Source organism: Melopsittacus undulatus, chromosome 4 (genome assembly GCF_012275295.1).
Source record: "Melopsittacus undulatus isolate bMelUnd1 chromosome 4, bMelUnd1.mat.Z, whole genome shotgun sequence".
NCBI classification, from domain to species: Eukaryota; Metazoa; Chordata; class Aves; order Psittaciformes; family Psittaculidae; genus Melopsittacus; species Melopsittacus undulatus.
The window spans coordinates 114152-136729 of record NC_047530.1 but is presented as its reverse complement, the minus strand read 5'-3'; the positions used below and the strand labels follow the sequence as shown (position 1 = coordinate 136729).

The 22578-nt window shown below is 65.5% G+C and overlaps 3 protein-coding genes across 11 annotated transcripts in view; 2 read left to right on the top strand and 1 right to left on the bottom strand.

Annotated features, from left to right (window-relative positions):
- Window positions 1-142: 142 nt before the first annotated feature.
- SELENOH (selenoprotein H) lies at window positions 143-1424 on the top strand. Its single transcript, XM_034061592.1, has 5 exons — window positions 143-226; window positions 540-686; window positions 753-898; window positions 974-1087; window positions 1161-1424. The coding sequence occupies exons 2-4, from the start codon at window positions 541-543 to the stop codon at window positions 1072-1074; spliced, it is 393 nt and encodes a 130-aa protein (XP_033917483.1). The 5' UTR covers window positions 143-226; window position 540; the 3' UTR covers window positions 1075-1087; window positions 1161-1424.
- Window positions 1420-2944, bottom strand: BTBD18 (BTB domain containing 18). 2 transcript variants are annotated; one of them, XM_034061557.1, is made up of 3 exons: window positions 2793-2944; window positions 2424-2560; window positions 1420-2290 (listed from the first exon to the last, which is right to left on the bottom strand). In XM_034061557.1, exons 2-3 carry the CDS (start codon window positions 2551-2553, stop codon window positions 1494-1496), a joined length of 927 nt encoding a protein of 308 aa, XP_033917448.1. In that variant the 5' UTR covers window positions 2554-2560; window positions 2793-2944; the 3' UTR covers window positions 1420-1493. The 2 variants fall into 2 exon arrangements, with proteins under 2 accessions (XP_033917448.1, XP_033917449.1); XM_034061558.1 differs by lacking the exon at window positions 2793-2944 and having other exon boundaries at window positions 1420-2247; window positions 2424-2521.
- Window positions 2945-8033: 5089 nt separating this feature from the next.
- CTNND1 (catenin delta 1) overlaps window positions 8034-22578 on the top strand; it is a 28209-nt gene continuing 13664 nt past the window's right edge. For 2 of the 8 annotated variants that reach the window (XM_031054888.2, XM_031054887.2), the window contains exons 1-2: window positions 20498-20718; window positions 21497-21814. In XM_031054888.2, the coding sequence (XP_030910748.2) occupies window positions 21620-21814 (195 nt within the window). In that variant the 5' untranslated portion in view covers window positions 20498-20718; window positions 21497-21619. Of the gene's footprint in view, window positions 8134-8248; window positions 8338-12308; window positions 12494-20495; window positions 20719-21496; window positions 21815-22578 lie in introns of those variants that run through there. The other 6 variants (XM_034061471.1, XM_034061472.1, XM_034061473.1 and 3 more) reach the window with 6 other exon arrangements.

Below are 22578 nucleotides of genomic sequence, written 5' to 3'. Positions count from 1 at the left end.
CCAGCGGCCGCTGAGGAGCCCAGGGTTGGGGGCTCCTGCGCAGGCGTGGGCCGGGTGTGGGGGTCCGAGGCCGGTTCCCCGGTTCCCAGACCCGCTGGGCGCCGTTCGGCCCCGGCCGCTCCTTCCGATCCCCCCCCCCCCCCCTCCCTCCCGAGGTGGTTCCGCCGAGTGGCGCAGCCCGGCGCGGGGCCCGTGGTCTGTGCACGCGGTCAGCGCGGCGCCGCAGGTAGGAAGCGGTAGGGCCGCGGCGGGACCCGGGGCGCCCCCGGAGCCCTTTCCCATCCCCACCGGGTCCCGGGAGCTCTCCCGCCCGTGCCTGCCCCGTTCTCGCGGCGGCAGCCCCGGGGCCCTCCCTCCCCCCGCTCCCCCGAGCCGGGGTCCTTGGGATCCCCCTTCTCACCCTCCCACGGGGCGGGGTTACCGGGGATCCCCCTCTACCCCAGCGGTGGGCCCCGGCCCCCCCCCTCTTCCCGTGGAAGGCTCCTCGGGACCCCGGGTACCCCCCGTTGCCCGGCCCCATGGTGCCGCGCTTCCCCTAGGATGGCTCCTCGCGGGAGGAAGCGCAAGGCCCAGCAGCCGGCGGCGGCCGAGGCACCGGAGCAGGCGGATGCCCCGCGGAAGCGAGGGCGCGGCCATGGCGAGGGCAGCCCCGGGGGCACCGGTCCCCGCGTCGTCATCGAGCACTGGTGAGCCGGGCCGCGGGGGAGGGAGCGGGGGTGCCCTCCCAGGTGCTGACCCCCGTGTCCCCCCAGCAAGAGCTGACGTGTGTTCGGGCGCAACGCGGCGGCAGTGAGCGCGGCTCTGCGCGGGGCCGTGGCACACCTCGCCGTAGACATCAACCCCCGGCAGCCGCGGAGAAACAGCTTCGAGGTGTCCCTGGTGAAGGAGGACGGCAGCAGTGAGTGCCGGGAACAGGGGGGCGGCGGGGGGGGGCTGTTCCCGGCACCCCTGACCTGTCTCCTTGCTCCCCCAGCCGTGGAGCTGTGGAGTGGCATTGGGAAGGGGCCTCCCCGCAAGCTCAAGTTCCCCCAGCCAGAGGATGTGGTGGAAGCCCTGAAAAGCAGCTTAGCTTAGAGATGGCAGCTGGGTGAGTGACCACAGGCACAGGGAAGCACAGGGATGGCAACAAGGATCACACACTCAGCACCCTCTCCCCGCAGCCAAGCTGGGATCGGCACCCACGGCGGAGCATCCATGAAGAGGCGAGACCAAGTGGGGGGCAACTGCCAGCCCCAGTCCTGTCTCCGATGCTGCAGCTCTGCCGTGAGCAGCCACCACTGGACTCCCCCAGCTCTCCCCGCATCCCCCTGCCTACCCCCTTTTCTCCCCTGCATCCCTCTTTTCCCCCTGTATCCCACTTTACCTTCCTGTATCCCTCTTTTCCCCTTCTCATTCCCCAGTAAAGCCCCCCAGCTGCTCTGCAAGCTCTGATGCTTTATTTCAGTACCATAAGGGCAGGGGTGAGGGCAGCAGAAGGAGCAGAGCTGCCCTCCCTAGGTGAGAACATCCACCTCCTCATCAGAGTCGGACGAGGGGCAGGGACAGACGCAGACAGTGCCTGGGGGCAGGCACAGCTCCAGCGTCCCCACATCCACCTCTTCCTCCTCAGGATCACCTGTGGGGTCCTCCGGTGGCACCAGCCCGCAGCCCTGCTTCTTCCAGGCCGCCCATGTGCTGTGCCTGTCTGCCTGCCCCACTGCACTTGCACCCAGGGTGGGCTGTGGGTCCATCACCCCTCTATTGCCTGTGGCCACGGTGCTGGGGGGCTGCCTCTCCTGCACCACCTCCCAGTACCCCCCACTCTTCACCTTCCGCAGCTTCACCCGCTGCACGGGGCTGCGGTGCATGGGCTCTGGAGAGTGCAGGGGGGGTGCAGCAGCACTCTCTTCTGGGGAGACACCGGTGCTCCGGGGGAGCATTCCTGTACCACCGGGCGCAGCGCTGCCGGCCTCCGCCGGGCGGGAGCAGCGCTGGCTGGAGCGCAGGCAGGAGCGGTTGAGCTGCCGCTTCGGTCCTGGCCTCACCAGGCGCCCCCCCTGGAGCTGCAGCGACTCGAGCTCGGTGACCTGGAGGCGGCGCGCGGCTGCCAGCACCTCCTGCACCTCGTCCCATGTGGCATCCAGCTCGGCAGTGTAGAGGAAGCGCACCAGCTTGCGCAGCGCCCCGATCTTCAGCCCTCCCAGCTCCAGGACCACCCTGCCGCCCCGGGGAGTCAGCTCCCGGCCCAGCTGCTCCATGAAGAAGGGGCTGCAGACGGAGAGGACGCAGCAATGGGCCACCACCGCCTCACCTGTGAAGAACAGCGGCTGTCACTGCTCTGCAGCCCACCCTGCTCTCCCTGATGCTCCTGGGGGGGTTGCCAGGACCCTGCCTACAGTACCCCAAAGACCACAGCGCTTCCATGGGCCGCGCTGTCCACTCACCTTCGGCCTGCAGGACCACATCACAGAAGACATCGTCGCGCTGCTGCTGCTGGTGGAGCTGCTGGAAGGCGGTGCGCAGCAGGCGGGTGCTGCGGTAGAGCAGCCTTGGGGCAGCTGACGGAGAGCCCATGGGTGCCCTGCGGAGATGGGCGCAGGGCTCAGCACCCGCCTCCCCTGCTCGGCCCTGCCAGAAGGGCTGGGGTGCAGGAGCCCGGTGCCTCCCCCCCGCGGCGCCCACGGCTCGGCCGCCAGAGGGCGCCGGACGCACCCGCTGTGGGGTCAGAGCGGGCGCTCGGGACCAGGCCCCGGCCTGAGGCACGGCCGCGGGACACAGGAACCGCCCCAGCCCGCGCCCGTCCCGCTGCGTACCTGCGGGCAGGGGGGGGAGCTGCCGCTGCGGCCAGGGCCGGGACCGGGACCAGAACCGGGACCAGAACCGGGACCAGAACCGGGACTAGAACCGGGACTAGAACCGGAGGGACGCGGCCGCGACCCGTGCTCCTCCTCCTTCACAGCACCCACGTGCCTCGCGCCCGCAGCCTCGCCCAGCAACAGCCGCTGCCATTGGCTCACCCCGCCCGCCCGTCGCGCCCTGCCGGCCAATGGCGGCGCGGCGGGGGCTGAGGCGGGAAGCGCTGAGCGAGGCTGGGCGTGCCCATGGCGGTGCGGGCGCGGGGCTGACCCGGTCCGGGCCTGAGCCTGGGGCCGGGACCTCCCCCATGGCTTCCCCCGGGCCGGGGGCGGCCGAGCCGGGGTCGGGCAGAGCTCCGCGGCTCCCGGCCCGGGCACCCGAGTGCTCCCCGGTCAGCGCAGCGCCAGGGGCCTGGAGCCGGCCTGGGCCATGCTGTGCTGCTTGACCGCGGCCTCGTGGCCGTGAAGCGGCGTCTCCATGGCGCTGGCCGGGAGCAGGGCCTGTGCTCCGGGAGCCGGCCCTCATGCGGATGGTGCTGCCCACTGGGCTCGGAAGTGTTCTGTCGTGGGACAAAGCGTCCATTGTGGCCCCATCTGCGTCAGTCACTCCGTGCACAGGGACAACAATTGCAGCAATCCCGATGCCCGCGGGTATCGGCTGTTCCTGCAAACAACCAGCGTGAGCGGATGGCTCAGGAGCTGCGGCAGGACAGGAGCGTTCAGTGACACCGTGGATCTTGAGCCTACAAAGTGCTCAAACATGGTCTCAGCCCCCGAGGTTTCTGGGTGTCGCAGATGTGTTTTCACCCGTTTCACGTCTGAGGCTGCTTTTTTTGGTGGTTTTTTCTTTTTCCTCTTGTTTTGCTGTGCGCAAAATGGATGCAAACAGAGAAAGCAGCAAGTCTGGTGATGGGTCTGGGCCAGCAGCTGCTGAGGTTAGTGGCAGCCTTTCCACTGACCTCGGATGGCTTGGAGCCCAGCTGTAAATACCAAGGGGCACAGCAAAATCAGTAATTTGGTATCAAAGTGCTATCATATGCTCATAAAAATAGCAGAAAAGTGAAGCTGTTTCCTCCCCCGGCCCCTCCGTGTTCTGGAATTACAAACTGCCGCTTGGAAAGCTTGAGCTCCTCAGGAGCAGATGGATCAGATGCTGAACAAGTGCCCTGCCTGGACAGAGCCCGAATCAGTCCCCAGCCTCATGACCCCCCTGCAGGTCCACGTCCACCCTGCCTGGTCCCTGTGGTCCCATCCCTGGGAAGCACCTTCAGCTGCAGAGACCTTCTCGGCCCCACAGAAGAGTCACAACTGGCTCTAGGACATGGCCAGCATCCGGGCTCCCCCACTGCGGTGGAACACTTTGTGTGGTGCCTCAGCCATAGCAGAGGAGGGAACAGGGGGTTAGTATCTTGAGTGGGGATCAGAAGTGAAGCTGGGAGGAGCAGCCATTCCCTCCTGCCCAGGCTGAGGTGCCCAATGCCTGCCCAGCCCTGCTGCAAAGGGCTGAGCACTGGTCGGCAGGAGGGGCTGGCAGCAGAGGCTGAGGTGCTCACCTCGCTCTGGCAGTGGAGGAAGGAGCCACATTTGCTTGTCCACCCCACGGAGGATGCCAAAGCACAACTGAACTCCTCCCCTTTGTGTCCTCTTTCCCATGGCCACCCCAGAGGCAGGGGTGATAAAAGGGTAAGTGACCCAGGTCTGTCCATGCCCTTGGACATGCTTGGGGCCAGCGGCAGCTCCTGTCTGCAGGAGGAGCAGAGCGCCGGTCACTGCAGCCACCTCCTTGGATCGCAGGGGTCTGGAGGCCCTGTGGGCTCTCGAGCTGGCAGATGACAGGAGGGGTGAGGCCTCTGCTCCAGAGACATTGGTTACACTCACCCTGTGCAAAACAGGTCCCTGGAAGGGCAGAGGCAGCCTCACCATGCCACCTCCCAGCCTATGGGAAGTGCTTGTCAGGTGGAGCATGGCAGATACTCCTCTGCCTCCTGGGTCCACGGGGGATCCCAAAGTCCTGCAGAGGTGGCCCTGCAGCCTGCAGCCACCCATGGCAGAGGGTCAGTGGGACAACAGTCCTCTGTCCCTCTTTACACACCAGGGCCTGTGTTTGCAGCCAGGGTTTGAGGGCTGAGGATGTGCCTGTGGCTCCTGCTGCTGTGTAATGCTGATGCTTTCTGTCCACTCCCAGGTGCTCCGAGCTGGTGACCCGAGGCTCAGGCTGTGCTTTGTCCTTGGCTGGTGGCTGGGCACAGCCCTTTGTGACTCAGTGACTGGGAATGTCAGGCAGGGTTTATCTCCTGGTGGGATTCCCTGGGGAGGGAAGGGATCTCAGGCTGGAGCTGTGCTGGTTTTCCAGGCTGCCTCTGCAGTTGGTAGCAAGAGGCCTCCCCACAGGACAAGTCATATCCTCCCTGTACCTCCCGAGCCCTCAAATCCACAGATCCTGAGCTGATTTCTGTAAGAGAAAGGAAATTCTCACCTTGGGGCTCACTTGCAGCTGTGATGGTCTCCCAGCAATGTCCCCTCTTGCTTTTGTTGCTGCATTGCAGGGCAGGAGCTGCCTCTTTTCCCATTCTTGGGAGGTACCTTGTGCTTTGCTGCCACAGAAGGGAAGGATGGAGGCAGGAGCCCCTGGCTGGGAAAGGTTCTGAAGGCAGATGGAGGCAGGAGATGTGGAGCTGCTGCAGGAGGGGGTCAGGGCAGGCTGTGGACTTGCTTTACTGCCCCACGCCTGCAGTGAGGACCGGGAGGCTCCACAACCCAGGCTCCCCTCCTCCCTCCCCACTGCTGTCTGACATGAGTTGTTCCATCCCCTGGTGCCGCACTTCCCCTTGTACAGGGGGAAGACAACAACCTGTTGGGATTCCCATAGGAAAGGGGCTGCGGAAGCGCCTCGTTATCCTGATTTAGAACAATGCAGCCGCCCCTTCCTCCTGCCCTGTTCACCAGAGAGTAAACAGTCTCGCTCTGTCCTGGTGGCTCTGCTCCTGTGGCTCTGCTCTGGTGGCAGCCGTGTCCCATGGACACCACAGCTGGGTACAGCAGCAGCAGCACTGCAGGGTGAAGGGGGATGTGCAAGATGTTGTGACACACAATTCTTGTAAGAGAGGGCACATTTTTCTCATGCCAGTCCCACATCTCTTCCCAGGAAGCCGTGGGACGGATGCTCCACTATGAGACTCAGATCCAAACAAGAGCTGGACCAGCTGCTGGGGGAGTAGACCCAGAGGGTCAGGGCTCAGCCTGTTTCAAAGGTAAGCCCAGGTAAGCATACCTTGCTGGATGCTCTGGGGGCTACTGGGGCAGGGTTGAACCAGGAGCTGGAGTTGATGGACCCTGCTCAACCTTTAAGGACTTTAAAGAAATTCTTTGTGAGCCGATGTGGGGCTGCCCCATGCTGGTTCCTCTGCACCAGCACAGCTCTGTACTGGTTTCAGCCACGTTGACCACAGGTTTGTGGAAGCTGATGTCCAACCACCCTGGCAGGGACCAGTGCTGGGTGCAGGGACAGGAGGGACAAAGCATCACTGCTGCTACTTCCCTGAGGGAGAGCTGCCCCTTTGGAGGGCTCACAAACCCCTGGGTCTGCCAGGCCAGGCAGCTTCTGCCTCCTTGTCCACAGGGCTCAGGGGATGCACCCAGCTTCCTCTTGGCGTGGGTGAAGAGCAGCAGAGGGAAGCTGAGGGTTGTGTGCTCCAGGGGAGGTTCTCAATAAAGGCACAGGGCCAAGAGTGGCCTGACTTTTGGGTGACCGTGAGAATGGGGAGGCATGGGGATGGATTGGTTCCCTGCCATGGGATGGAGAAGCCTTCCCTTAAGGAGCAAAGGCCAGCTCTCCCTGTCTTCTGCAGCCTTCAGCCTGAATGAGCTGGTTTGCAGATCAGGGAGGATTTTGGGGTCCCAGGCCCCCATCATCTCCTTGAGTGTGCCCTTCATGTGCATGGGTCCCACTTGTAGGTTTTTTGCCACGGGTAGCAGGCCCTGGCCAGGGATGGATCACCTCCTTTAGGCATTCACAGGCTGCTGTCGCCTGTTCCCCACCTCTTCCTCACCTCACCAGCAATGTGTTTACCCCAAGCATCACCTGTCCCCACCCAGAACCTTCCCCACCTCTTATTCTCTTGTCTCACTGACAGCTTGGCCATCAGGATCCGGCAGGATTATCCCAGTGCTGAATCCCACCAGCCCGCGGCTACTGCCGCTGCCGGGGGACTGGGACTCGGACTTCTCCCAGGTGAGGGGCATGGACAGGAAGGGGCCGGCTCCTCAGCACTTCCTCCAGTCCCAGGGAAAGTCCCTCGACTGTGAGCCCGCAGCATGGAGCAGCAGCAGCCCTGGGACGGGGCTGCAGCCTCGCAGAGCGCTGCCGGTGCTGGAGCCACAGCTCCCTGCCTGGACCAGTGCATTTATTAAACCTCCCGTTTGAATTCCCTGCCCCGGGCTCTACCCCCGTGATTCGCTGCCGTGGCCGAATCCTTCCCCTCAGCCGCACCGGCGACTCATTCCCCATCTGCTGCGAGAGGTGCCGGGACCGCGGTGCTGAGCCCCGCAGCTGAGCCAGCCCTGCCCCGAGCTGCCGGTGCTGGCGCCGGCCACGCGGCTCGGCCCCCGCGAGGGGTCTGTGGGTCACGGCCCGCCCCCCAGGAGCGCCCCGCACCCACGGCTCGGGTGAAGGAGCCCGAGGGACGCAGCGGTGGGGGCGCGGGGCCGGAGCCCACCGGGAACGAGCTCCCGGTGCCAAGCGCCGGTGGGGGCCTCGCGGTGATGCCCCAGGACGAGCTCCAAGCACAGCGGCTCCCGGAGCCTCAGGGGGGGCCGTGACCCCGGGGGGGGCTGCAGCCCTGGGCGACGTCACGTGGCTAAGATGCTCCAGCGGCACGGGGGGGGGGCAGGATCCCGCGGGCGGGCCCCGTGCCTGCAGGGGAGCCCCTGCCGGGAGCGCGCACCGCGAGCGGGAGCGCGCCGGGGACAGACCCCCCCCCCCCCCCCCCGCCCTTCTCGGGCGCTGCCCCTCCCGCCCCCGGCGCGGCCGCCATTGGCGGGTCGGGGCCGCGGAGCGCGCTGACGTCAGGGGGCGGAGCGTCGGCCCCGCCCCGCCGGAGCAACTTCCATTTTAGGTGCGGGAGCGGCGCGCGGCGCGGCCCGACCCGACCCCTCCGCCCGCCCCGGCCCCGGCCCCGGCCCCGGCCCCGCGCCGCCACCGCCCGCACCCGCCGCGAGCCCCGCCGAGCGCAGCGCTCCGCTACCGATCCCCGCGGGCCGGGCGGCGGGGCCGCCTCCAGCAGCACCGGAGCCGGTCACGGTGAGTCCCCCCTGTCGGGGCCGCCCCCAGCAGCACCGGAGCGCGGTCACGGTGAGTCCCCGCTGTCGGGGCCGCCCCCAGCAGCACCGGAGCGCGGTCACGGTGAGTCCCCGCTGTCGGGGCCGCCCCCAGCGGCACCGGAGCTCGGTCACGGTGAGTCCCCCCTGTCGGGGCCGCCCCCAGCAGCACCGGAGCGCGGTCACGGTGAGTCCCCGCTGTCGGGGCCGCGCCGCTGCCCGGGGACAGGGACGGGAGCCGCGTGCCCCCGCGGCGGGAGGGGCCGGCTCTGTCCTCGCCCACCGCGCGCCCTCCCGCGGGGGCCGGGCCCGGTGGGTGCCGGACCCCGAGTCCCGTGGGCGCCGGGAGCCTTGAGCCAGGGGGCGCCGCGCCCCAAGGGCCGGCAGGAGCGGAGCGGCGGTGCCCGGCCCTGGCGGGGGCGCTGGCGGGACCCAGCTCAAGGGGGGACACAAAGGCGGCCGCCGCGCTCCCCGCCCGGTGCCGGCCGCCTCCGCTGCCCGCCCTGCCCGGAACAAAGGCAGCCCGTGTGCCAGCTTCCCGCGGCCGGCACCGGTGCCCCCCCCCCGGCTCCCTTTGTGCGGGGCTCGGCGCTCGGCTCCGCCGCGGGTCTCTGCCGGGCACGGCGCTGGGCTCCGGTTCTGCTTCCTGGGCAGCCCCGTCTCGGCAGCCCGGGCTCGCCTCTGCCCCGCCCGGGACGGGCTCGTCTCCCGGTGTGTGCTCGGTCCGCGCCTTTGTTCTGGCAGGGAAGGGGCTGGAGTGGCCGGGGAGGGGAGCAGGCGCCCCCATCCTCCCGGGTACGTGCCCTTAGAGAGCTCAGGGCTCAGAACCGGCCGCGGCGGGCAGGTGATGCCGGGAGGCTTCCAGGCGAGCCACGACCCTGCCGGCCCGGGCCCGGGCTCAGGCTGCGCTGTCAGCTCGGCGGCCTCCCCCCGGAGCCCTTTGTGCGGAGCCGGTGCCCTTCTGCGGCGTCGCCTCCTGCAACGGGGACGCTCCCCCCGAGGGGACTCGGCTGGGGGTGAACGAGTGGGAGCTTGGGGGGCTCAGGGGTTCCGACGTGTGCGAGGCGCGGGCGGCTCCGCTGTGCCCGCGGGCTCCGAGCCGGGGCAATGGAGCTCCCCCCGGGGCGCGGCGTGGAGGAGCCTCCTCTCCACAAAGGCCTGGGCTCTGCATGGCGCCTGCAGGACAGGAGCACCGGGTGTTACCTGGGCTGCCCTCCCCAGCACGGAACCCGTGGTGGGGCTGAAGGTTGCTGTACCAGGGCTGTGGCACCCGGCCCTGTGCTGGCTTCTGCCCAGCTGCTGGTGAGTGGACGGGAGTGTGGGGGGGTCTGACTGCAGTTCTGCTGTCCCATGTGCCGTGCGGATGCTTCTGGACTCTGCTGCCCAGTTCTTGGGGTGGGATTGAGAACGGGCTTGTCATGGGCTTTGCACGGAGCAGGAGAAGCTCCGCTCTGCAGGGGCCAGGGCCTTGGGGCTTGCAGCTCCTGCTTGATGCCTCCATTCACAAGCCTGGTCTCCCTGCTCTGAGGACCTCCTGCCCGTGGTAGGTGGGGTCAGGGCTGGCTGCACATGCTGAGTGTGCAGCACATCCGTGTAGGGTTATGGGTGCTGGGAAGAGCCAGAGAGAGGTGGTCGCTGGTCCTGCCCAGGGTGACCTCCCTGCTCCATGCTGCCCCAGCACCTCCCTGGGGCAGGGTCTCCTGCCTGTCCTGTGCTTTAGAGAAAAAAAGGCAGGGTTTAGGACTGTTGTGCTTCCACGGGACGGGCTGTGGCCGGACTCTGCTGTGGGAGGGACTGCAATGTGCAGCCTTGCCTGGAGTCTGGCGCGGAGCCTTCCTAGGAGGGGTGGGAGGATGAAAGCTGGTTCAGTGGAGTGTGCTGGGGCTGCCTGGGCTGAGCCTCCTCCCTTCCGACATGGAGGTCAGGCCCCAGTCCTTGTGGTTGAGGAGCCCTCGAGGCCATCTCTTCCCGAAGGATGGGCTAGGAGTCAGGCGATGCTCCAGCCCAGACCGCAGCTGGCATCTCTCCCCCTGGGTTACCGCTCATCCCTTCCCTCCTCCACCCTCTGGCGTGGAGATAAGACCTTGGTCCATTGTATCTGTGCTGGGGTTTGTTTTAGGACACCTAGAAAATAATAGCCTGGCTTGGCCCATGCCTGGGAGGCTGTTGTCTTCTCAGAATGGCTTAGCAATGTGTGTGACCTCAGGGGAGAGGGCTGCCTCCATCTCTTGGTTTCTCTTCCCAACATCCCCTCAGAACTGTCTCTCTTTTACTGCTGGCAATGACAAGACCCTGTCCCAGGCTGAGTGGTGCTGTCTGCAGGGCCATGCAGAGCTCTCCCCTGACTCTAAACCCCCCTTTGCAGAGTGGCTGTTGCCCCATCCTGGCCCTGCTGGCAGGGGAGCAGGACCTAAAGCTGCTTTGGTCCATAAAAGGCAGCAGGTGTTGCCTGGATGCGGTGACAAAGCCCAAACCTGTTGGTGAATCAGGCAGCTCCGCCTGTGACGTGGGCTCAGCGCAGGAGGCCGGAGTGCAGGAATGCTGCTGGAAAGGGGCTGGATTTACCAGCTCTCGACCAAAGTCCTCGACTTCCCCAAGGTGGCCACAACCTTCTCTCTGCTGCGTGTCATCGAGGAGGCTGCTGGGGGGGGAAGTGGTTCTTGGAGCCAGTTCTTGTCTGGAAACTCCCAGCAGCAGCAGGGCCATGAGTCTGTCTGGCTCCTGCTTGTCTTGTGCTTGTTGCTAATCCACCTCTTTCCATCCGGGAAGGCCAGTGCTGTGCTGCTGGAGCTGCTTCAGCACAGGGTGCTTGTCCCCCAGCTCACCCTGTCCCCTGCTCGCTGCACACAGGGTCTGCCCTGAAGAGTAATTCCCATTCAGTGTCTGTGTGAGCTCAGCTGTGGGCTCCAGGGTGGGAGCGGGTCCTTGTCCTCCTGCAGTGCTGCTCCTGCCCCCAGTTCCCGTGGAGGAAGCGGAGGCTGCTGCTTCCTTGTGTGACCCACAGGAAAACCGCCCCTGTGGTGCAGAGGGGCAGAGGAGGTGGCTGCAGGGTGTGGGGCAATCTAGTGACTCAGGAGCATGAGCTGCCAGGCGTGGTGCTGGGATGGGTGAACCCTGAACCAGCTGCTCCCCCCTCTGCTGCTTCCAGCCCAGAGCAACAGGTTGGAGGCTGCAGTGGGATGCCTGGTGCGCATGGGCCTTGGCCTAGGTGGAGTCTTGGCTGTCCGCATCCCTCTGCCCAGGGACATGAGCTGCCCTGCAGGAGGGCAGTGACAGAAGCAGTGTGTGTCCCAGAGCTTGTCCCCAGCCTGCAGGTCCACAGTGACTGTGCTGCAGAGCTTGCACCCACTGCAGAGGTTCCTGTGCCAGCGCGGGTGGGGAACTTGGCCCAGGCTGATGGCAGTTCATTGCCCGCATGTTGGGGCTGATGGAAGCAGGATTGCTTTTGTGTCACCAGAGCCCTGGTGTCTTGGGGTGGCTCTGGGGCTGTGGAGGTGCTGCTCATAAGGGCATGGGTGCACAGGCTGGCTGCACCACACAGCAGAGCAGGCGCGGTGGGGTGCTTGTCCAGGCCAGGGGCCACTGGCTTTCCAGCACAGACAGGGAAAGGTCTGGTCAAGCTGGGGAAGGGACGTGAACCCAAGGAATAAATCCCCTGGTACTCCTAGGTTGAGAACACTGGGGCTGCTCAGCCTGGAGAAGAGAAGCTGTGTGGAGACCTCAGCAGCTTCCAGTGTGTGAAGGGGGCTACAAGGATGCTGGAGAGGGTCTCTTCATCAGGGACTGTAGGGATAGGACAAGGGGTGATGGGTTCAAACTGAAACTGGAGATTTAGGTGTAAGGCAGAAGCTCTTCACTATGGGGGTGTTGGAACACTGGCACAGGGTGCCCAGAGAAGCTGTGGCTGCTCCATCCCTGGCAGTGCTCAAGGCCAGGTTGGACTCAGGGGCTTGGAGCAGCTGCTCCAGGTGAAGGGGTCCCTGCCTTTGGCAGGGGTTGGAGCTGGAGGAGCTTTAAGCTCTCTTCCAACCCAAACTATTCCATGATTCTCTGGCCTGGCTGAGGTGTTGCTGTCCTGGGAGGGGCTATCAGACATGTGCAGCTCCAGGGGTGCTGGGGGATGTCCCCCTCTGAACCAGGCCGGGCTGGGTGGCTCTGCTGGCAGCAGGGGCAGGACCTGCTCCTGTTCCTCCATCCCGGCTCCGGCTCCGTGGGGCGTTGGCCCCAGTTCCAGCGAATGCTGCTCAAAGTTCACGGGCTTCCTGCTGCCGGCCGTGGGCACGGGGAGCCTGAGCCGCGTCCCACAGGGTCCAAGAGGAGCTGCTCTCCCCTAACCACACCGGGTAGGACAGTGTGTACCTGGGGCTGGGGGCTCCTCCTGGCAGCGAGGCGGCCGGGGTGGGAGCTGGGGCACCCCAGGAGGCTCTGGGGAGCTGGGGCCGTGCAGGCTGCAGACCTGTGCGTTCCCATCGCCCCGGTCTCGCCCGTGCCTGGGCTGGGCTTTCCCGAGGAGCGCTCCCGCATCCCGGGGCTGCTCCCCCGGTGCCCGGGTCCCTGCTGCCCGGCAGGCGCTGGAGTGGGGAGCAGCGGTGGGAGGGAGCGCGTGGAACTGCAAAGACGAGTTTTTCTGAGTGGGAAGGGCAGGCTGGGCCGGGCCGAGCTCCTGCCGCTGGCAGGGCCCTTGCCCGGTGCCGGGCCGCATTCCTGGGGCGTGTTGGAGCTCGCCGTGCTGCCGGCGCTGCCTGGCTCCAGTGCGGGCACCGGGATGTGTCATCGGTGGGGAGCAGGGGCAGCCCGTGCGGCTCCGGCAGGGATCCTGCGTGCTTGTGGGGAGCCTGCTCCAGCCCTGCCCCTCTGCTGCCCCTTTCCTCTGGTTTCCCTGCAGCTCCCCTCTCGAGCACACTGGGGGGCACACATGGAACCTGCTCCCCCTTGATCTCTGCCTGTCTCCAGCAGCTGCCTTGGGTGGAAAAGCGCTTCCCTTCTCCATTACTCTTCCGTAGTGAGGGCAGCTGCCCTGGGCAAGAGGGGGGTGGATGGGCCTGAGGAGCAAAGCTGTGGCAGCAGCCTTGGGCCAGGAGGGGGTTTATGGCTGTGCTTCCCAGGAATGCGTGCATCCTGCCTCTGGGAGCCTTGGAAACACCACAGTGGCTCAGGTGTTTGCTTGTGTGCTTCTGGGCTGGGGAGTTGTGCAGATGAGCAGCTGAGGGATGTGAGGGGAGGCTGGTTGAGCAGCACATGCTCACTTCCAGCCTTGGTGAACAGATGTGCTGGGCATAGGCTATCGGTGCCCCCACAGGTAGCTGGGGCATGGTGGGCACAGCCATGTCCTCCTGGGGTTGGAAAACAGCATCTTTCAGCCTCTGCTCATAGGATTCTCCCAGCCATGGGCAAGAATGTGACAGCAGCACAGGTGAGGAGCCCCCCTGGGTGTTCCCCAGGGGCAGGGTGTCTGGTCTCCTGGGTGCACTGTGCTGACCTGGCTGGCGGTGCCTGTGCCCGGTGGTCCCAGCCTGGTTCCAGGTTGTCTGCGTGCAGGCTGAGGGTGGTGGGGAGAGGCCCTTGGCAGCACGTCGTGTTTAGAAACTTACAGGAAAGGGAAGTCACGATGTCACCTCCTGTCTGACCAGGAAACTGCAGGTTTCCTTCCCTTCAGCTCAGGCAGGAGCCTGGGAAGCCACTTCTCAGTGAGCAGCAGCCAGATGTGGCACCAGCAACCAGTTTGGGCAGGGCTCTGGGGTAGGGTTAAGTCCTGAGCAACGGCCTGTCCTGTTTGTCCCCTGCTGCTGTTCATGAGCCCTGGCTCATGCCAGCCTGTGCGTGCACTGTGCGTGGCTGTGGGCACTGCAGGGACTTGGAGCACCGTGTTGGGAGTTGGCTGTTACCCTGTGGGGCAGCAGCCCCTGCCCCACCCCAGCTGTGATTTGGCCCTTGGCTCTTGCCTTATGCTTCTCCAGTGGCTTTTCCTTCCCTGCCAGTGCTCCAGCCTGTCTGCTGGTAGGGAGCAGGCACCTGAGGTCACCTCAGTGGGTGCTGTGCCAGGGGGATCCAGCTGCTGCTGCCCCTGCCCGGCTGCCTGCACCCCAGCAATGCCCCCTGGGCTGCTCCTGCACCCAGTGCTTTGTGACTCCTTGGTGGCTTGAGTGTCCTTGCAGGGCAGGCGGATGGATGGTGCCAGGTGCTCTCTGGATGAGCCCAGGGGCAGTTCCCACTGGGCTTCCAGTCCCATGCTGCTGTGCACTGGCTGGGACTTGGTGCAGGGGCCCAGTGTGGCTGCAGGTGTTGGGACAGGAAAGGAGCTCAGGTGCCTTTCCTGGGAAGAAGGATATAGAAGCTGTGGTGAGGGCTGTGCCAGGGAAAGGGACCCAAATCTAGGTGCTTATTTGGGCTGGCACCGGGTCCTGCAGCTCTGCACCCTGGGTTCTGCTGGCAGGGGCTGTGCAGGGTGGATGCCTGCTGTGAATGCTTGTGCCCGTGGCCCAGGGGAGGGCGGCTTCCCTTAATCTTACTGGGAATGTGGGCCACCGGGCTGTGGCCTCACTGCCTGGGGACAGGCATGAGCCGTTGAGGAGCTAAATCTGCCCCTGCGACAGGGTGCCAGCATGGGGGGTGCCAGAGCAGCTTCACCACATCTGCCCTGCCCTTGTCCCCCCACTGCTGCAGTCTCCCGTTTCATGGAAGGGACTTTGCCCCCTGGGCCCTGCCAGCACAGCCCTTATCTCTGCAGAGCCCGGCTCATGTTTGCTTTTGCTGCGGGAGTGAAGCAGCTGAGTAGGAAAGCTCAGCCTGGGGTGGGTCTGGGGGGAGCTGTGTGCGGGGCAGGGTGCTGGTGTGTGTGAGCCCGGGGGCTGCATCACCTCCCGCAGAGCCCCGAGGCCGTGGGAACACCTCACGTCCCCATCGCGGTGGCTGCTGCGCCTGGGGAGCTGCTCTGGATCCCCCCGCTCACCTGGGCCCCCGCGGGGCCGCCGGGGTGAAGCCGGACCCGCTGCTTGCCGGAGCGTGGCCTGCCCCGGGAATGCTCTGGCCCCGTTCCCGGAATCCGGCGCTGGGTGTTTGTTTGCTGCTGCGGCCCCGAGGTCTGGTGCTACTGTGACAGGAAACGGGAACGCCGGGGGGAGGGAGGCAGGCGGCCGGCTGGGGATGTGCCTCTGAAATCCCTTTGTCCCTGCCGAGCGCTCAGCTGCGAATTCCCACCGAGCACAGAGAGCGGCCTTTGTGCTGCCGAGCGCTCGGCATGGGAATGCGCTGGGCCCGGGGGTGCGAGCTGCGGGGATGGATGCCGGGGACCCGGCCTCGCTGCTGGCCGGGGTGGGGGCACCCATGCAGCGGTTCCCAGCGGGAGAGGGGATTTTGGGGCGTCCTGGAGCAGCGGGATGCTGCTGGCAGGGAAGTTCTGGCCTTGTGGCCAACCTGTTTGGGGTTGAGGATGTGTAGTCTGCCTGGATCCCTGCGGCTCTGCCTTGCTGCCTGGGGGGCTCAGCCTCTTCGCCCCACGGGCGCTGCTGGGAGCTCCGTGTCCCGCTCGCCGTGGGGCCGGTGCAGGGGATGGCAGCTCTCCTGCCCAGCCCGCGGGGGGGATCTGATCCCGTGCCGTGTCCCGGCTGCGCTCAAGGGTACCCCGAGTCCACCGGACCGCCGGCGCGTGGTGCTGGGGCTGACCCCCGGCTGCTGCTGTCTCCTCCTTCACCGCAGTGACCTCGGGCAGGGCAGGGACAGACCCGTTCTCCAGGGGATCAGCCCCCACTGTGTTTCACAACCCTCGGCTGTGTCCAGACCCATCCCGCGGACCCCACGGGTCTTGTTCGGTTCTCGGTCCCCCACGCTGGGGGGATGATGCTCACGCTGCATCCCCCAGCCCAGCCGCCCCGCCCCGCCCTGCCCTGCCCTGCCCTTATCTCTGCCTCCTTATCGCGGCGCTGGCTGCGGGCCCGCTCCCTTACAAGGTGCGGGGCCGTGTCGCTGCTTGCACCGCCGCAGCCCTCTCCTGTCTGGAGGGCGGTGTTCCCAGCGCGCTGGGGGCGGCAGGCGAGGCCGCCATCCGCTGCCGGTCCAACCAGTCGGGCGCGCTGGGCGGGGGCGAGCGGCTGCCGGCTCCTGCCCGCTGCCGCTCCCGGCGCTGGGATGGGGCAGGCCCGAGCCCGGGGCGGTGCCTGACCCCCCCCCCCCCCCCGCGGGAGCTGCCGTTGTCCCTCGCGGCCGCCGCCGGTCCGAAGTCCGGTGCTCCACAAGCCGCCTGCGGGGAGAGGTGCGGCTGGGGCCCGGGAGGCAGCTGAGGACCTCGGCAGGACACGGGGGAGCACCGGGGCCTGGCAGGGCTCGGACAGAGCTGGCCAGGAGCTGCAGCAAGCTGCCCTGCACAGTGGAAGGAGGGTCCCTGCCTGGGGTGCTGCTCTGTGGTGGGCATGGTCCTGCCTCTGGGTGCTGGGAGAGAAACAGCCATGTCCAAAGCTCTCCATGGCCCGCGCAGGGATGTGGGAGCTCCTGCCCCCATCAGGGGTCCCCTTCCCGTGGCTGAGGCCTGCGGTGCTCCCCTGAGCTGAACACTGGAGCAGACGAGGTGGGATGAGCTGGGGCTTGTGGGCTCTCTGCCCAGCACCTGCTGTGCTTGGCTAGCATTGGTGCTTGCCACCTTGGGCAGGCTGAGGGCTGGTAGGTGAGCCTGGACCCTGTGCTTAGGGGGGTGGAACGATGCCAGAGATGCTGCCTCATTTATTTTTTAGCTAATTGAGACTGACCAGAGGTCTGTGGTGAATTATCAGGGCTGTGAACCTGTGCAGAGCAAGCAAGTGTAATGCACTGCAAGCGCTCAGGCGATTGCAGGCTTGAATTATTGATGGGGTTTCTGTTTTTCTAAGTGCATCACGATGGCAACTGGAATGAGGTGCAGAATTTGTTGCTTCCTCTCTGGAGGTCGGGGTCTGGTGCTGAGAGCTGTCGATGGCTTTTGAGGGGCGGACAGCTCCCGGTTCCCCTAGGAGCCCCTCAGCATGGCAGGACAAGGACATTTCTCTTGTGTAGCAGATGTGCTGGAGCAGGAGCAGGTTTCTGGGGCAGAGCTGGGCTGGAGCCTGTCCTCGGGCAGCCCCAGGCAGGGGGCTGTGTGCTGAGGGTGCCCCACGCTGCCTGCCAGACCCCCTGCCTTCTCCCTGGCCTGTGGTGTCCCATTCCCCACCTGCCAGCTCGGCCTGGGCCCTGGGTTGAGCTCTGTGGCTGATGGGGAAGCAGTCTTGGTGAGGAGCCCTCACAAGGCTCGAACCCCATCCGCTGGCAGCGGCGGGTGCAGGTGGGCTCCAGCTGGGCATGGTTGCCCCTGGGCCCTCGAGTTGTTTTTCGAGGCACGGGGTTTGCTTTGGGGTCTTGCTGGGAAGCAGGGCAGGGAGTTCTGGAAGAATGTGCCATGTTATGGCTGCTCTCAGGGGAAGAGCTCTGGAGGGCTCCATTAGGTTTAGGGTGTTGGTCTGGCAACTACCAAGCCTTTACTCTGAGCAGGAAGCTGGGAGATGAGACAAGGCAGAGGGATTTGGGTGTGAAGCTTTCTGGGTAGCTGTGCTGGTCCCTGGGTCCCCTCGTCCCGATGGCCACCGGGGAAGTGCTCTGGTGCTTCTGCCCCGGGGCAGGCGCTGCTGGGATGTGCTTTGTCTCCAGGCTCTGGTTTTGCCCTGGCCGGAGCCAGCTCAGCTATTCTTGGCTGCTGGGTTTTTAAGTGCCGGGTGTGTCAGCGAGTGCCTCTCTTGATGAGAAGGCAGCGACTGTCAGGGTCTGGCTTTGGAAAATGCTCTGTAGTTGTCTCTTCAGAGGCTGGGCAGGAGGGGGGGGAATGGGCGCAAAGCGATCCCTGGAATGTCACCCTTGCGGGATCCACAGTGCTTGGCTGCAGCCTGTCGCGAGGGGGCTGCCTGGCCGGGGCTCTCCTGTTGCCCCCCTCCCTGCCTTGCTTTGCAGATGAGCTGCGGGAGGCATGAGGGGCTGCGCCGTGTCCGAAGCCCCTTGCCGAGCGTCTCCGCAGGGGCTGGGGTGTTGCTGGTGCGCGGCTGCGGGCAGCGCCGGCTCCAGCTCTGGTCCTGGCACTGCCTCTCAGTAATTATGTCTTTAATCCCGGATCGATGGAGGCTCGATGGCTGGAATGAGTGCGGAGGGAGGAGGCGGTGCTGGTGGTGGTGGCCCCAGGAGCAGAGCCGGGTGAGCCCCCCCGGCCGCACATACCCCTGTTCTGCTGGTCCGTGGTGGAGCTGTGCCCCTGCTCAGGTATGCAGGGACAGATCCAGCCCTGATCCCGGGGTGACCCTGCGGTGGCTGCTCCTGAGCCGCTCCGTGGCGATGGCTTTGCAGAGCCATGCCTCCCCCCCCCCCCAGCCCCTCCTGTACCTGCCCTGGTGCAAAGGGCTCCCTAAAGCCCCTTGGCTGCCTCCTCTCCCTGAGGCTTCCTGCTCTGGTCTGGGGACCCAAAGGGGAAGGGGGAGCCTCTGTGTGTCCCCACACATCCTCCTGCCTGAGCTGGAGGGGCCTTGGTGAGTGCAGGGGACAGGGAGAGCTTGTGGGCGAGGGACCTGTCCTGTTCCTTCCCTCTGCTGTTGTGTTTACTCCCAGTGGAAGGGACGGGAAGGAAACAGCCTCGGCTGCTCTGGCCCCTTATCTGAGGCCCATGAGGGCCCTGCAGGCTTCATTGTTAGTTCCACATTCTCCGGGCTGTGTTCCCAGGGGGATGTGAGAGAGGTGGGGACGTGGCACTGGGGCAGTGTTGCTGGCTCTGTGGGGCTGCAGGGATCTGCTGGGGTTGCTGGCTCTCTTCTGCCTTCCCACAGATACCAACCCTGCTGCTCTGTGCTTGCTGCTCACTGCTGAGGCTGCTTGCCAGCAAGTGAAGGCTGTCCACGAGAGCAGGGGCCCAGCTAAATCTGCCCTTGAGGCCAGCGCACTGGCTCCATCCTCACGCACCCCAAAATTCTGCATAGAGATGGTCAAGGGCTGGCTGGGAAGGTGTTAGATGGGAGCGCAGCTCCTCGGGCAAGGTCGTGTCCAGGAGGATCTCTTCTCTGCAGCGGCTGTTCCTGTCCTTAGAAGGTCTCAGTGAAACACCACACTGGAGGTGAATCACCACGAGCCAGGGGGGCTCTGGCAGGATTCTGGGTGTTTGCAGCATGTTGGGGGGGGGTAGGACCACCCCTGACCTGATGGAGAAGTCTGGGACATTGCCAGGAGATGTCCCCTTGTCCTGTGGTCGAGGGCCAGCACCGGTGGGTCCAGGGCCCTGCAGCCCTGCCCCGTATCCGTGTGGGTGCCGGTGACCTCCAGTGGGCCCCAGAGGCCCCTGGCCTGTGCCTCTGCTTGGGGTGCTTTGGGTGGGTGCCCACCAAAACTGAGCGTGTGACTCAAGGGTGAGAGTCGGATGCGTCAGTGCTGCTGTGGGAGGCACCAGGCCTCTCCTGGGCAGGATCCCTTGCAAAGCCACGGGGCAGGTGAGACCTCCAGCAGCAGGGTCAGAGCTGCCCCTGCATCTCCATACAAGGCCTGGGTGGTTGGTGCGCTGGAAAAAGCCTGGGGGGGTACCTGTTGCAAGGTGGGAGGAGTGGAAAACCCGAGCAAGAGCCAGGAGCCGTGTCTGGGAACCTTCAGGAGCCTGCTTGGGCACCTGGACCCGGAGTGATGCCTGCTCCTCTGGGGTGCAGGCTGGGCAGCAAGGATCACAGCCCGGCTGGGTTCCGTGTGCCACAGCTCCATAGGCACATGTGGGCACGGCTGGAAGCGCTGGGCTTTTGGTGAGGGCAGATGTTCGAGTGCGCAGAGGCTCCTGCAAACCAACCCGGCTTCATGGGCCCGGCCGTGGTGGTGCCGCGGGGCACGGTCAGTGCCAGGGCTCCTGTGTGCGAGGGGGGCGTTTCCAGAGGGTTCCGTGGGGATGCGCTCGAGGGAGTTAATCCTGAACCCCCAGAAGCGCTGGGGCCGCCTGAGCCCCAGCCCCTGCCCCAGCTCCGGCTCCAGCCCCAGCCCCAGCCCCAGCTCCAGCCCCAGCCCCAGCCTCAGCCCCAGCTCCAGCCCCAGCCCCAGCTCCGGCTCCAGCCCCAGCCTCAGCCCCAGCCCCAGCCCCGGCTCCAGCCCCAGCCCCAGCTCCGGCTCCAGCCTCAGCCCCAGCCCCGGCTCCAGCCCCAGCTCCGGCTCCAGCCTCAGCCCCAGCCTCAGCCCCAGCCCCGGCTCCGGCTCCGGCTCCAGCCCCAGCCCCAGCCCCGGCTCCGCACCGTGGGAAAGCAGCCGCGGGCAAGTCCCCGCACGCCTGCGCGGGCTGGGCTGGGGCTGAGCCCGCCCGCCGGTGCCGCTGCCCCACGGAGGGAGCGGCCGCAGGGGCCGGGGGCTGCTGCGGGAACCGTCCCCCAGCGCAGAGGGGTGGGAGGGAAGAGCCGGTTCCCGGCCCTTGCCCTGTGTGATTTTGACCTCCTCCTGCTGTCCCTGCAGCTCTCCTCCCTCCTGCTTCCTCACTGTGGTGGCTGGGCTATTCCTCCCATGACTCTCTGCGTCTAGACCTGGCTGTCCCGTGCCTTTGCAATCAAACCTGAGCTTCCTCCTCTGACAGGTCTGTATGGAATAATATTGCCTTTCTCTGTCAATGTGTTGATTGGGGTGTGCTGCTTCACTGCCCTTCCTGGGGAGCAGATGTTAGAGGGGTCCAGGCCAGTGACCATCCCTAGATCTGGGGGCTGAGCACCTCCTGTGGTAGCTGCAGCCTTGGGAACCCTGGTGAGAGGCTGGAGGGTGGTGAGTTTTGGCAGCAAAGGGACTCACGGGGTCCTCTTTAGGGGGATCTTCTCCCACTTTGTCCCCTTTCCTGGGTAGGTAAAAGTTGTGTTGTGGGGGCTGTGCCCCCACCTTGTATCACACTGGGGAAGAGGGAGTATGTAAGTGACAGCATCTGTCTCCCTCCCTGGTGAGATAATGGGATTCAGGTCACTTCTCATTCTCTGGGAGCACCCCCTGTTCTGCCCCAGGACCTGCCCTCCCCTCCCTGAGAGCAGGGGTTCTGTGAGGCCTGAGGAGGGCCCCTGTGGGAAGAGGGAACCTCTTCAGCACAGAGCAGCTCTTCTGACCCTGGCTCAATCCCAGCTGCTTGCTGTGATGGGGGAGCACTTTCTGACCCAAAGTGCCACTTTTCCAAGCTGAAATCCTGGGGCAAGGAACATCCAAGTCTTGCCTGGGCTGTGCTGCCCTGGAGCTCTCTTGCCAGCTCGCTGGTGGGTGGGAATGGGTGGGAATGCCACAAGATCGTTTTTTTTCCCTGTTCTGAGGATCTGTCTCACTGAAATCAGTCTCTCCTGACGGCTCTTCTCCCTCCTTCCTTCCCAAATCCCATGCAGTGCAGAGAGGGGCTCCTGCCCTTCTGGGTCACTTTTCTGCCCCTCGCCTGACGCCAAGCCGCCTCTGCTTGTGCCTCCCTGTGCCCTCCATCCCACCCTGCCCGCCCTGGGCGCCCGGCACCTATGGACGACTCGGAGGTGGAGTCGACCGCCAGCATCCTTGCCTCTGTCAAGGAGCAGGAGGCGCAGTTCGAGAAGCTGACGCGGGCGCTCGAGGAGGAGCGGCGCCACGTCTCAGCCCAGCTGGAGCGAGTCCGGGTCTCCCCGCAGGACGCCGGCCCGGGCTTGGCCAACGGCACGCTGCCCCGGCGGCACCAGGTAAAGCCCTGGCAGCGGGGGCTGCGGAGGCTCCTGGAGCCCCTGTCCGCGTCAGCCCTCCTCAGTGCGGGCAGCCCTGGGCACTTCCGTTGGCCCTCCTTGGATGTGAGGTGGAGGAAGGCTTAGGCTGCTCTTGAACACTGGTGCTGAAGGTGACTGGGGATGTGCAAAGCCAGAGCCTTGTGGGAAGGAAGAGGGTCTGGGTCTGGAGCTCTGGAGTGTCTTTCTGCCAGGCCAGCTCTGGTTTGGTTTCATGGGATTCGGAGGCTGGCTCTATTGAGTACCGGGGCATCTTTGCTCCCCGTCCCACTCAGTTTTTTGGAAGGTGGTTGAACTTCGGGGCCTGGTGTATAGCTGTGGGGAAGCGCACGTCTGTCTCCCTCTCATGTGACAATGGGCGAGTCCCTGGAGTTTCTGTTTATCCCCCAAACAGCCAAACCAGGGCTGGGAGAGATCTCTCTTCTGCAGGGCTGGAAGTGCGGTTTCATCTGCCTTGGCTTTAGGTCTCCCTCCTCCTGTCCTCCCTTTCCTGGGCTTTGCTGTGGAGAGGGGTGCTCGGAGGACTGGTGCGTGGTGGTGTGCAGGAGGCGGGTCCCTTGCTGGCTGTGGAAGGTGGTTGTAGGGGATGTGTAGGCTGGGCAGGGGGGGTCCAACAGAAGCACCCTGCAACAGCCACCGAGCAGCCATGCTCTTCCCTTGCAGTTCTGCCAGGACGTTGCCTGTGGCTCCTGCCCTGGAGGATGTGGAAGGTCTCCAGGGCTGTG

What these genes read in the sequence shown, in the direction of transcription:
- BTBD18 (XM_034061557.1), bottom strand. Translation starts at nt 2,553, where the DNA reads ATGGGCTCTCCGTCAGCTGCCCCAAGGCTGCTCTACCGCAGCACCCGC. An exon ending in TGTGGTCCTGCAGGCCGAAG is followed by an intron (nt 2,291 to 2,423) that starts GTGAGTGGACAG and finishes TGTTCTTCACAG; the next exon opens with GTGAGGCGGTGGTGGCCCAT.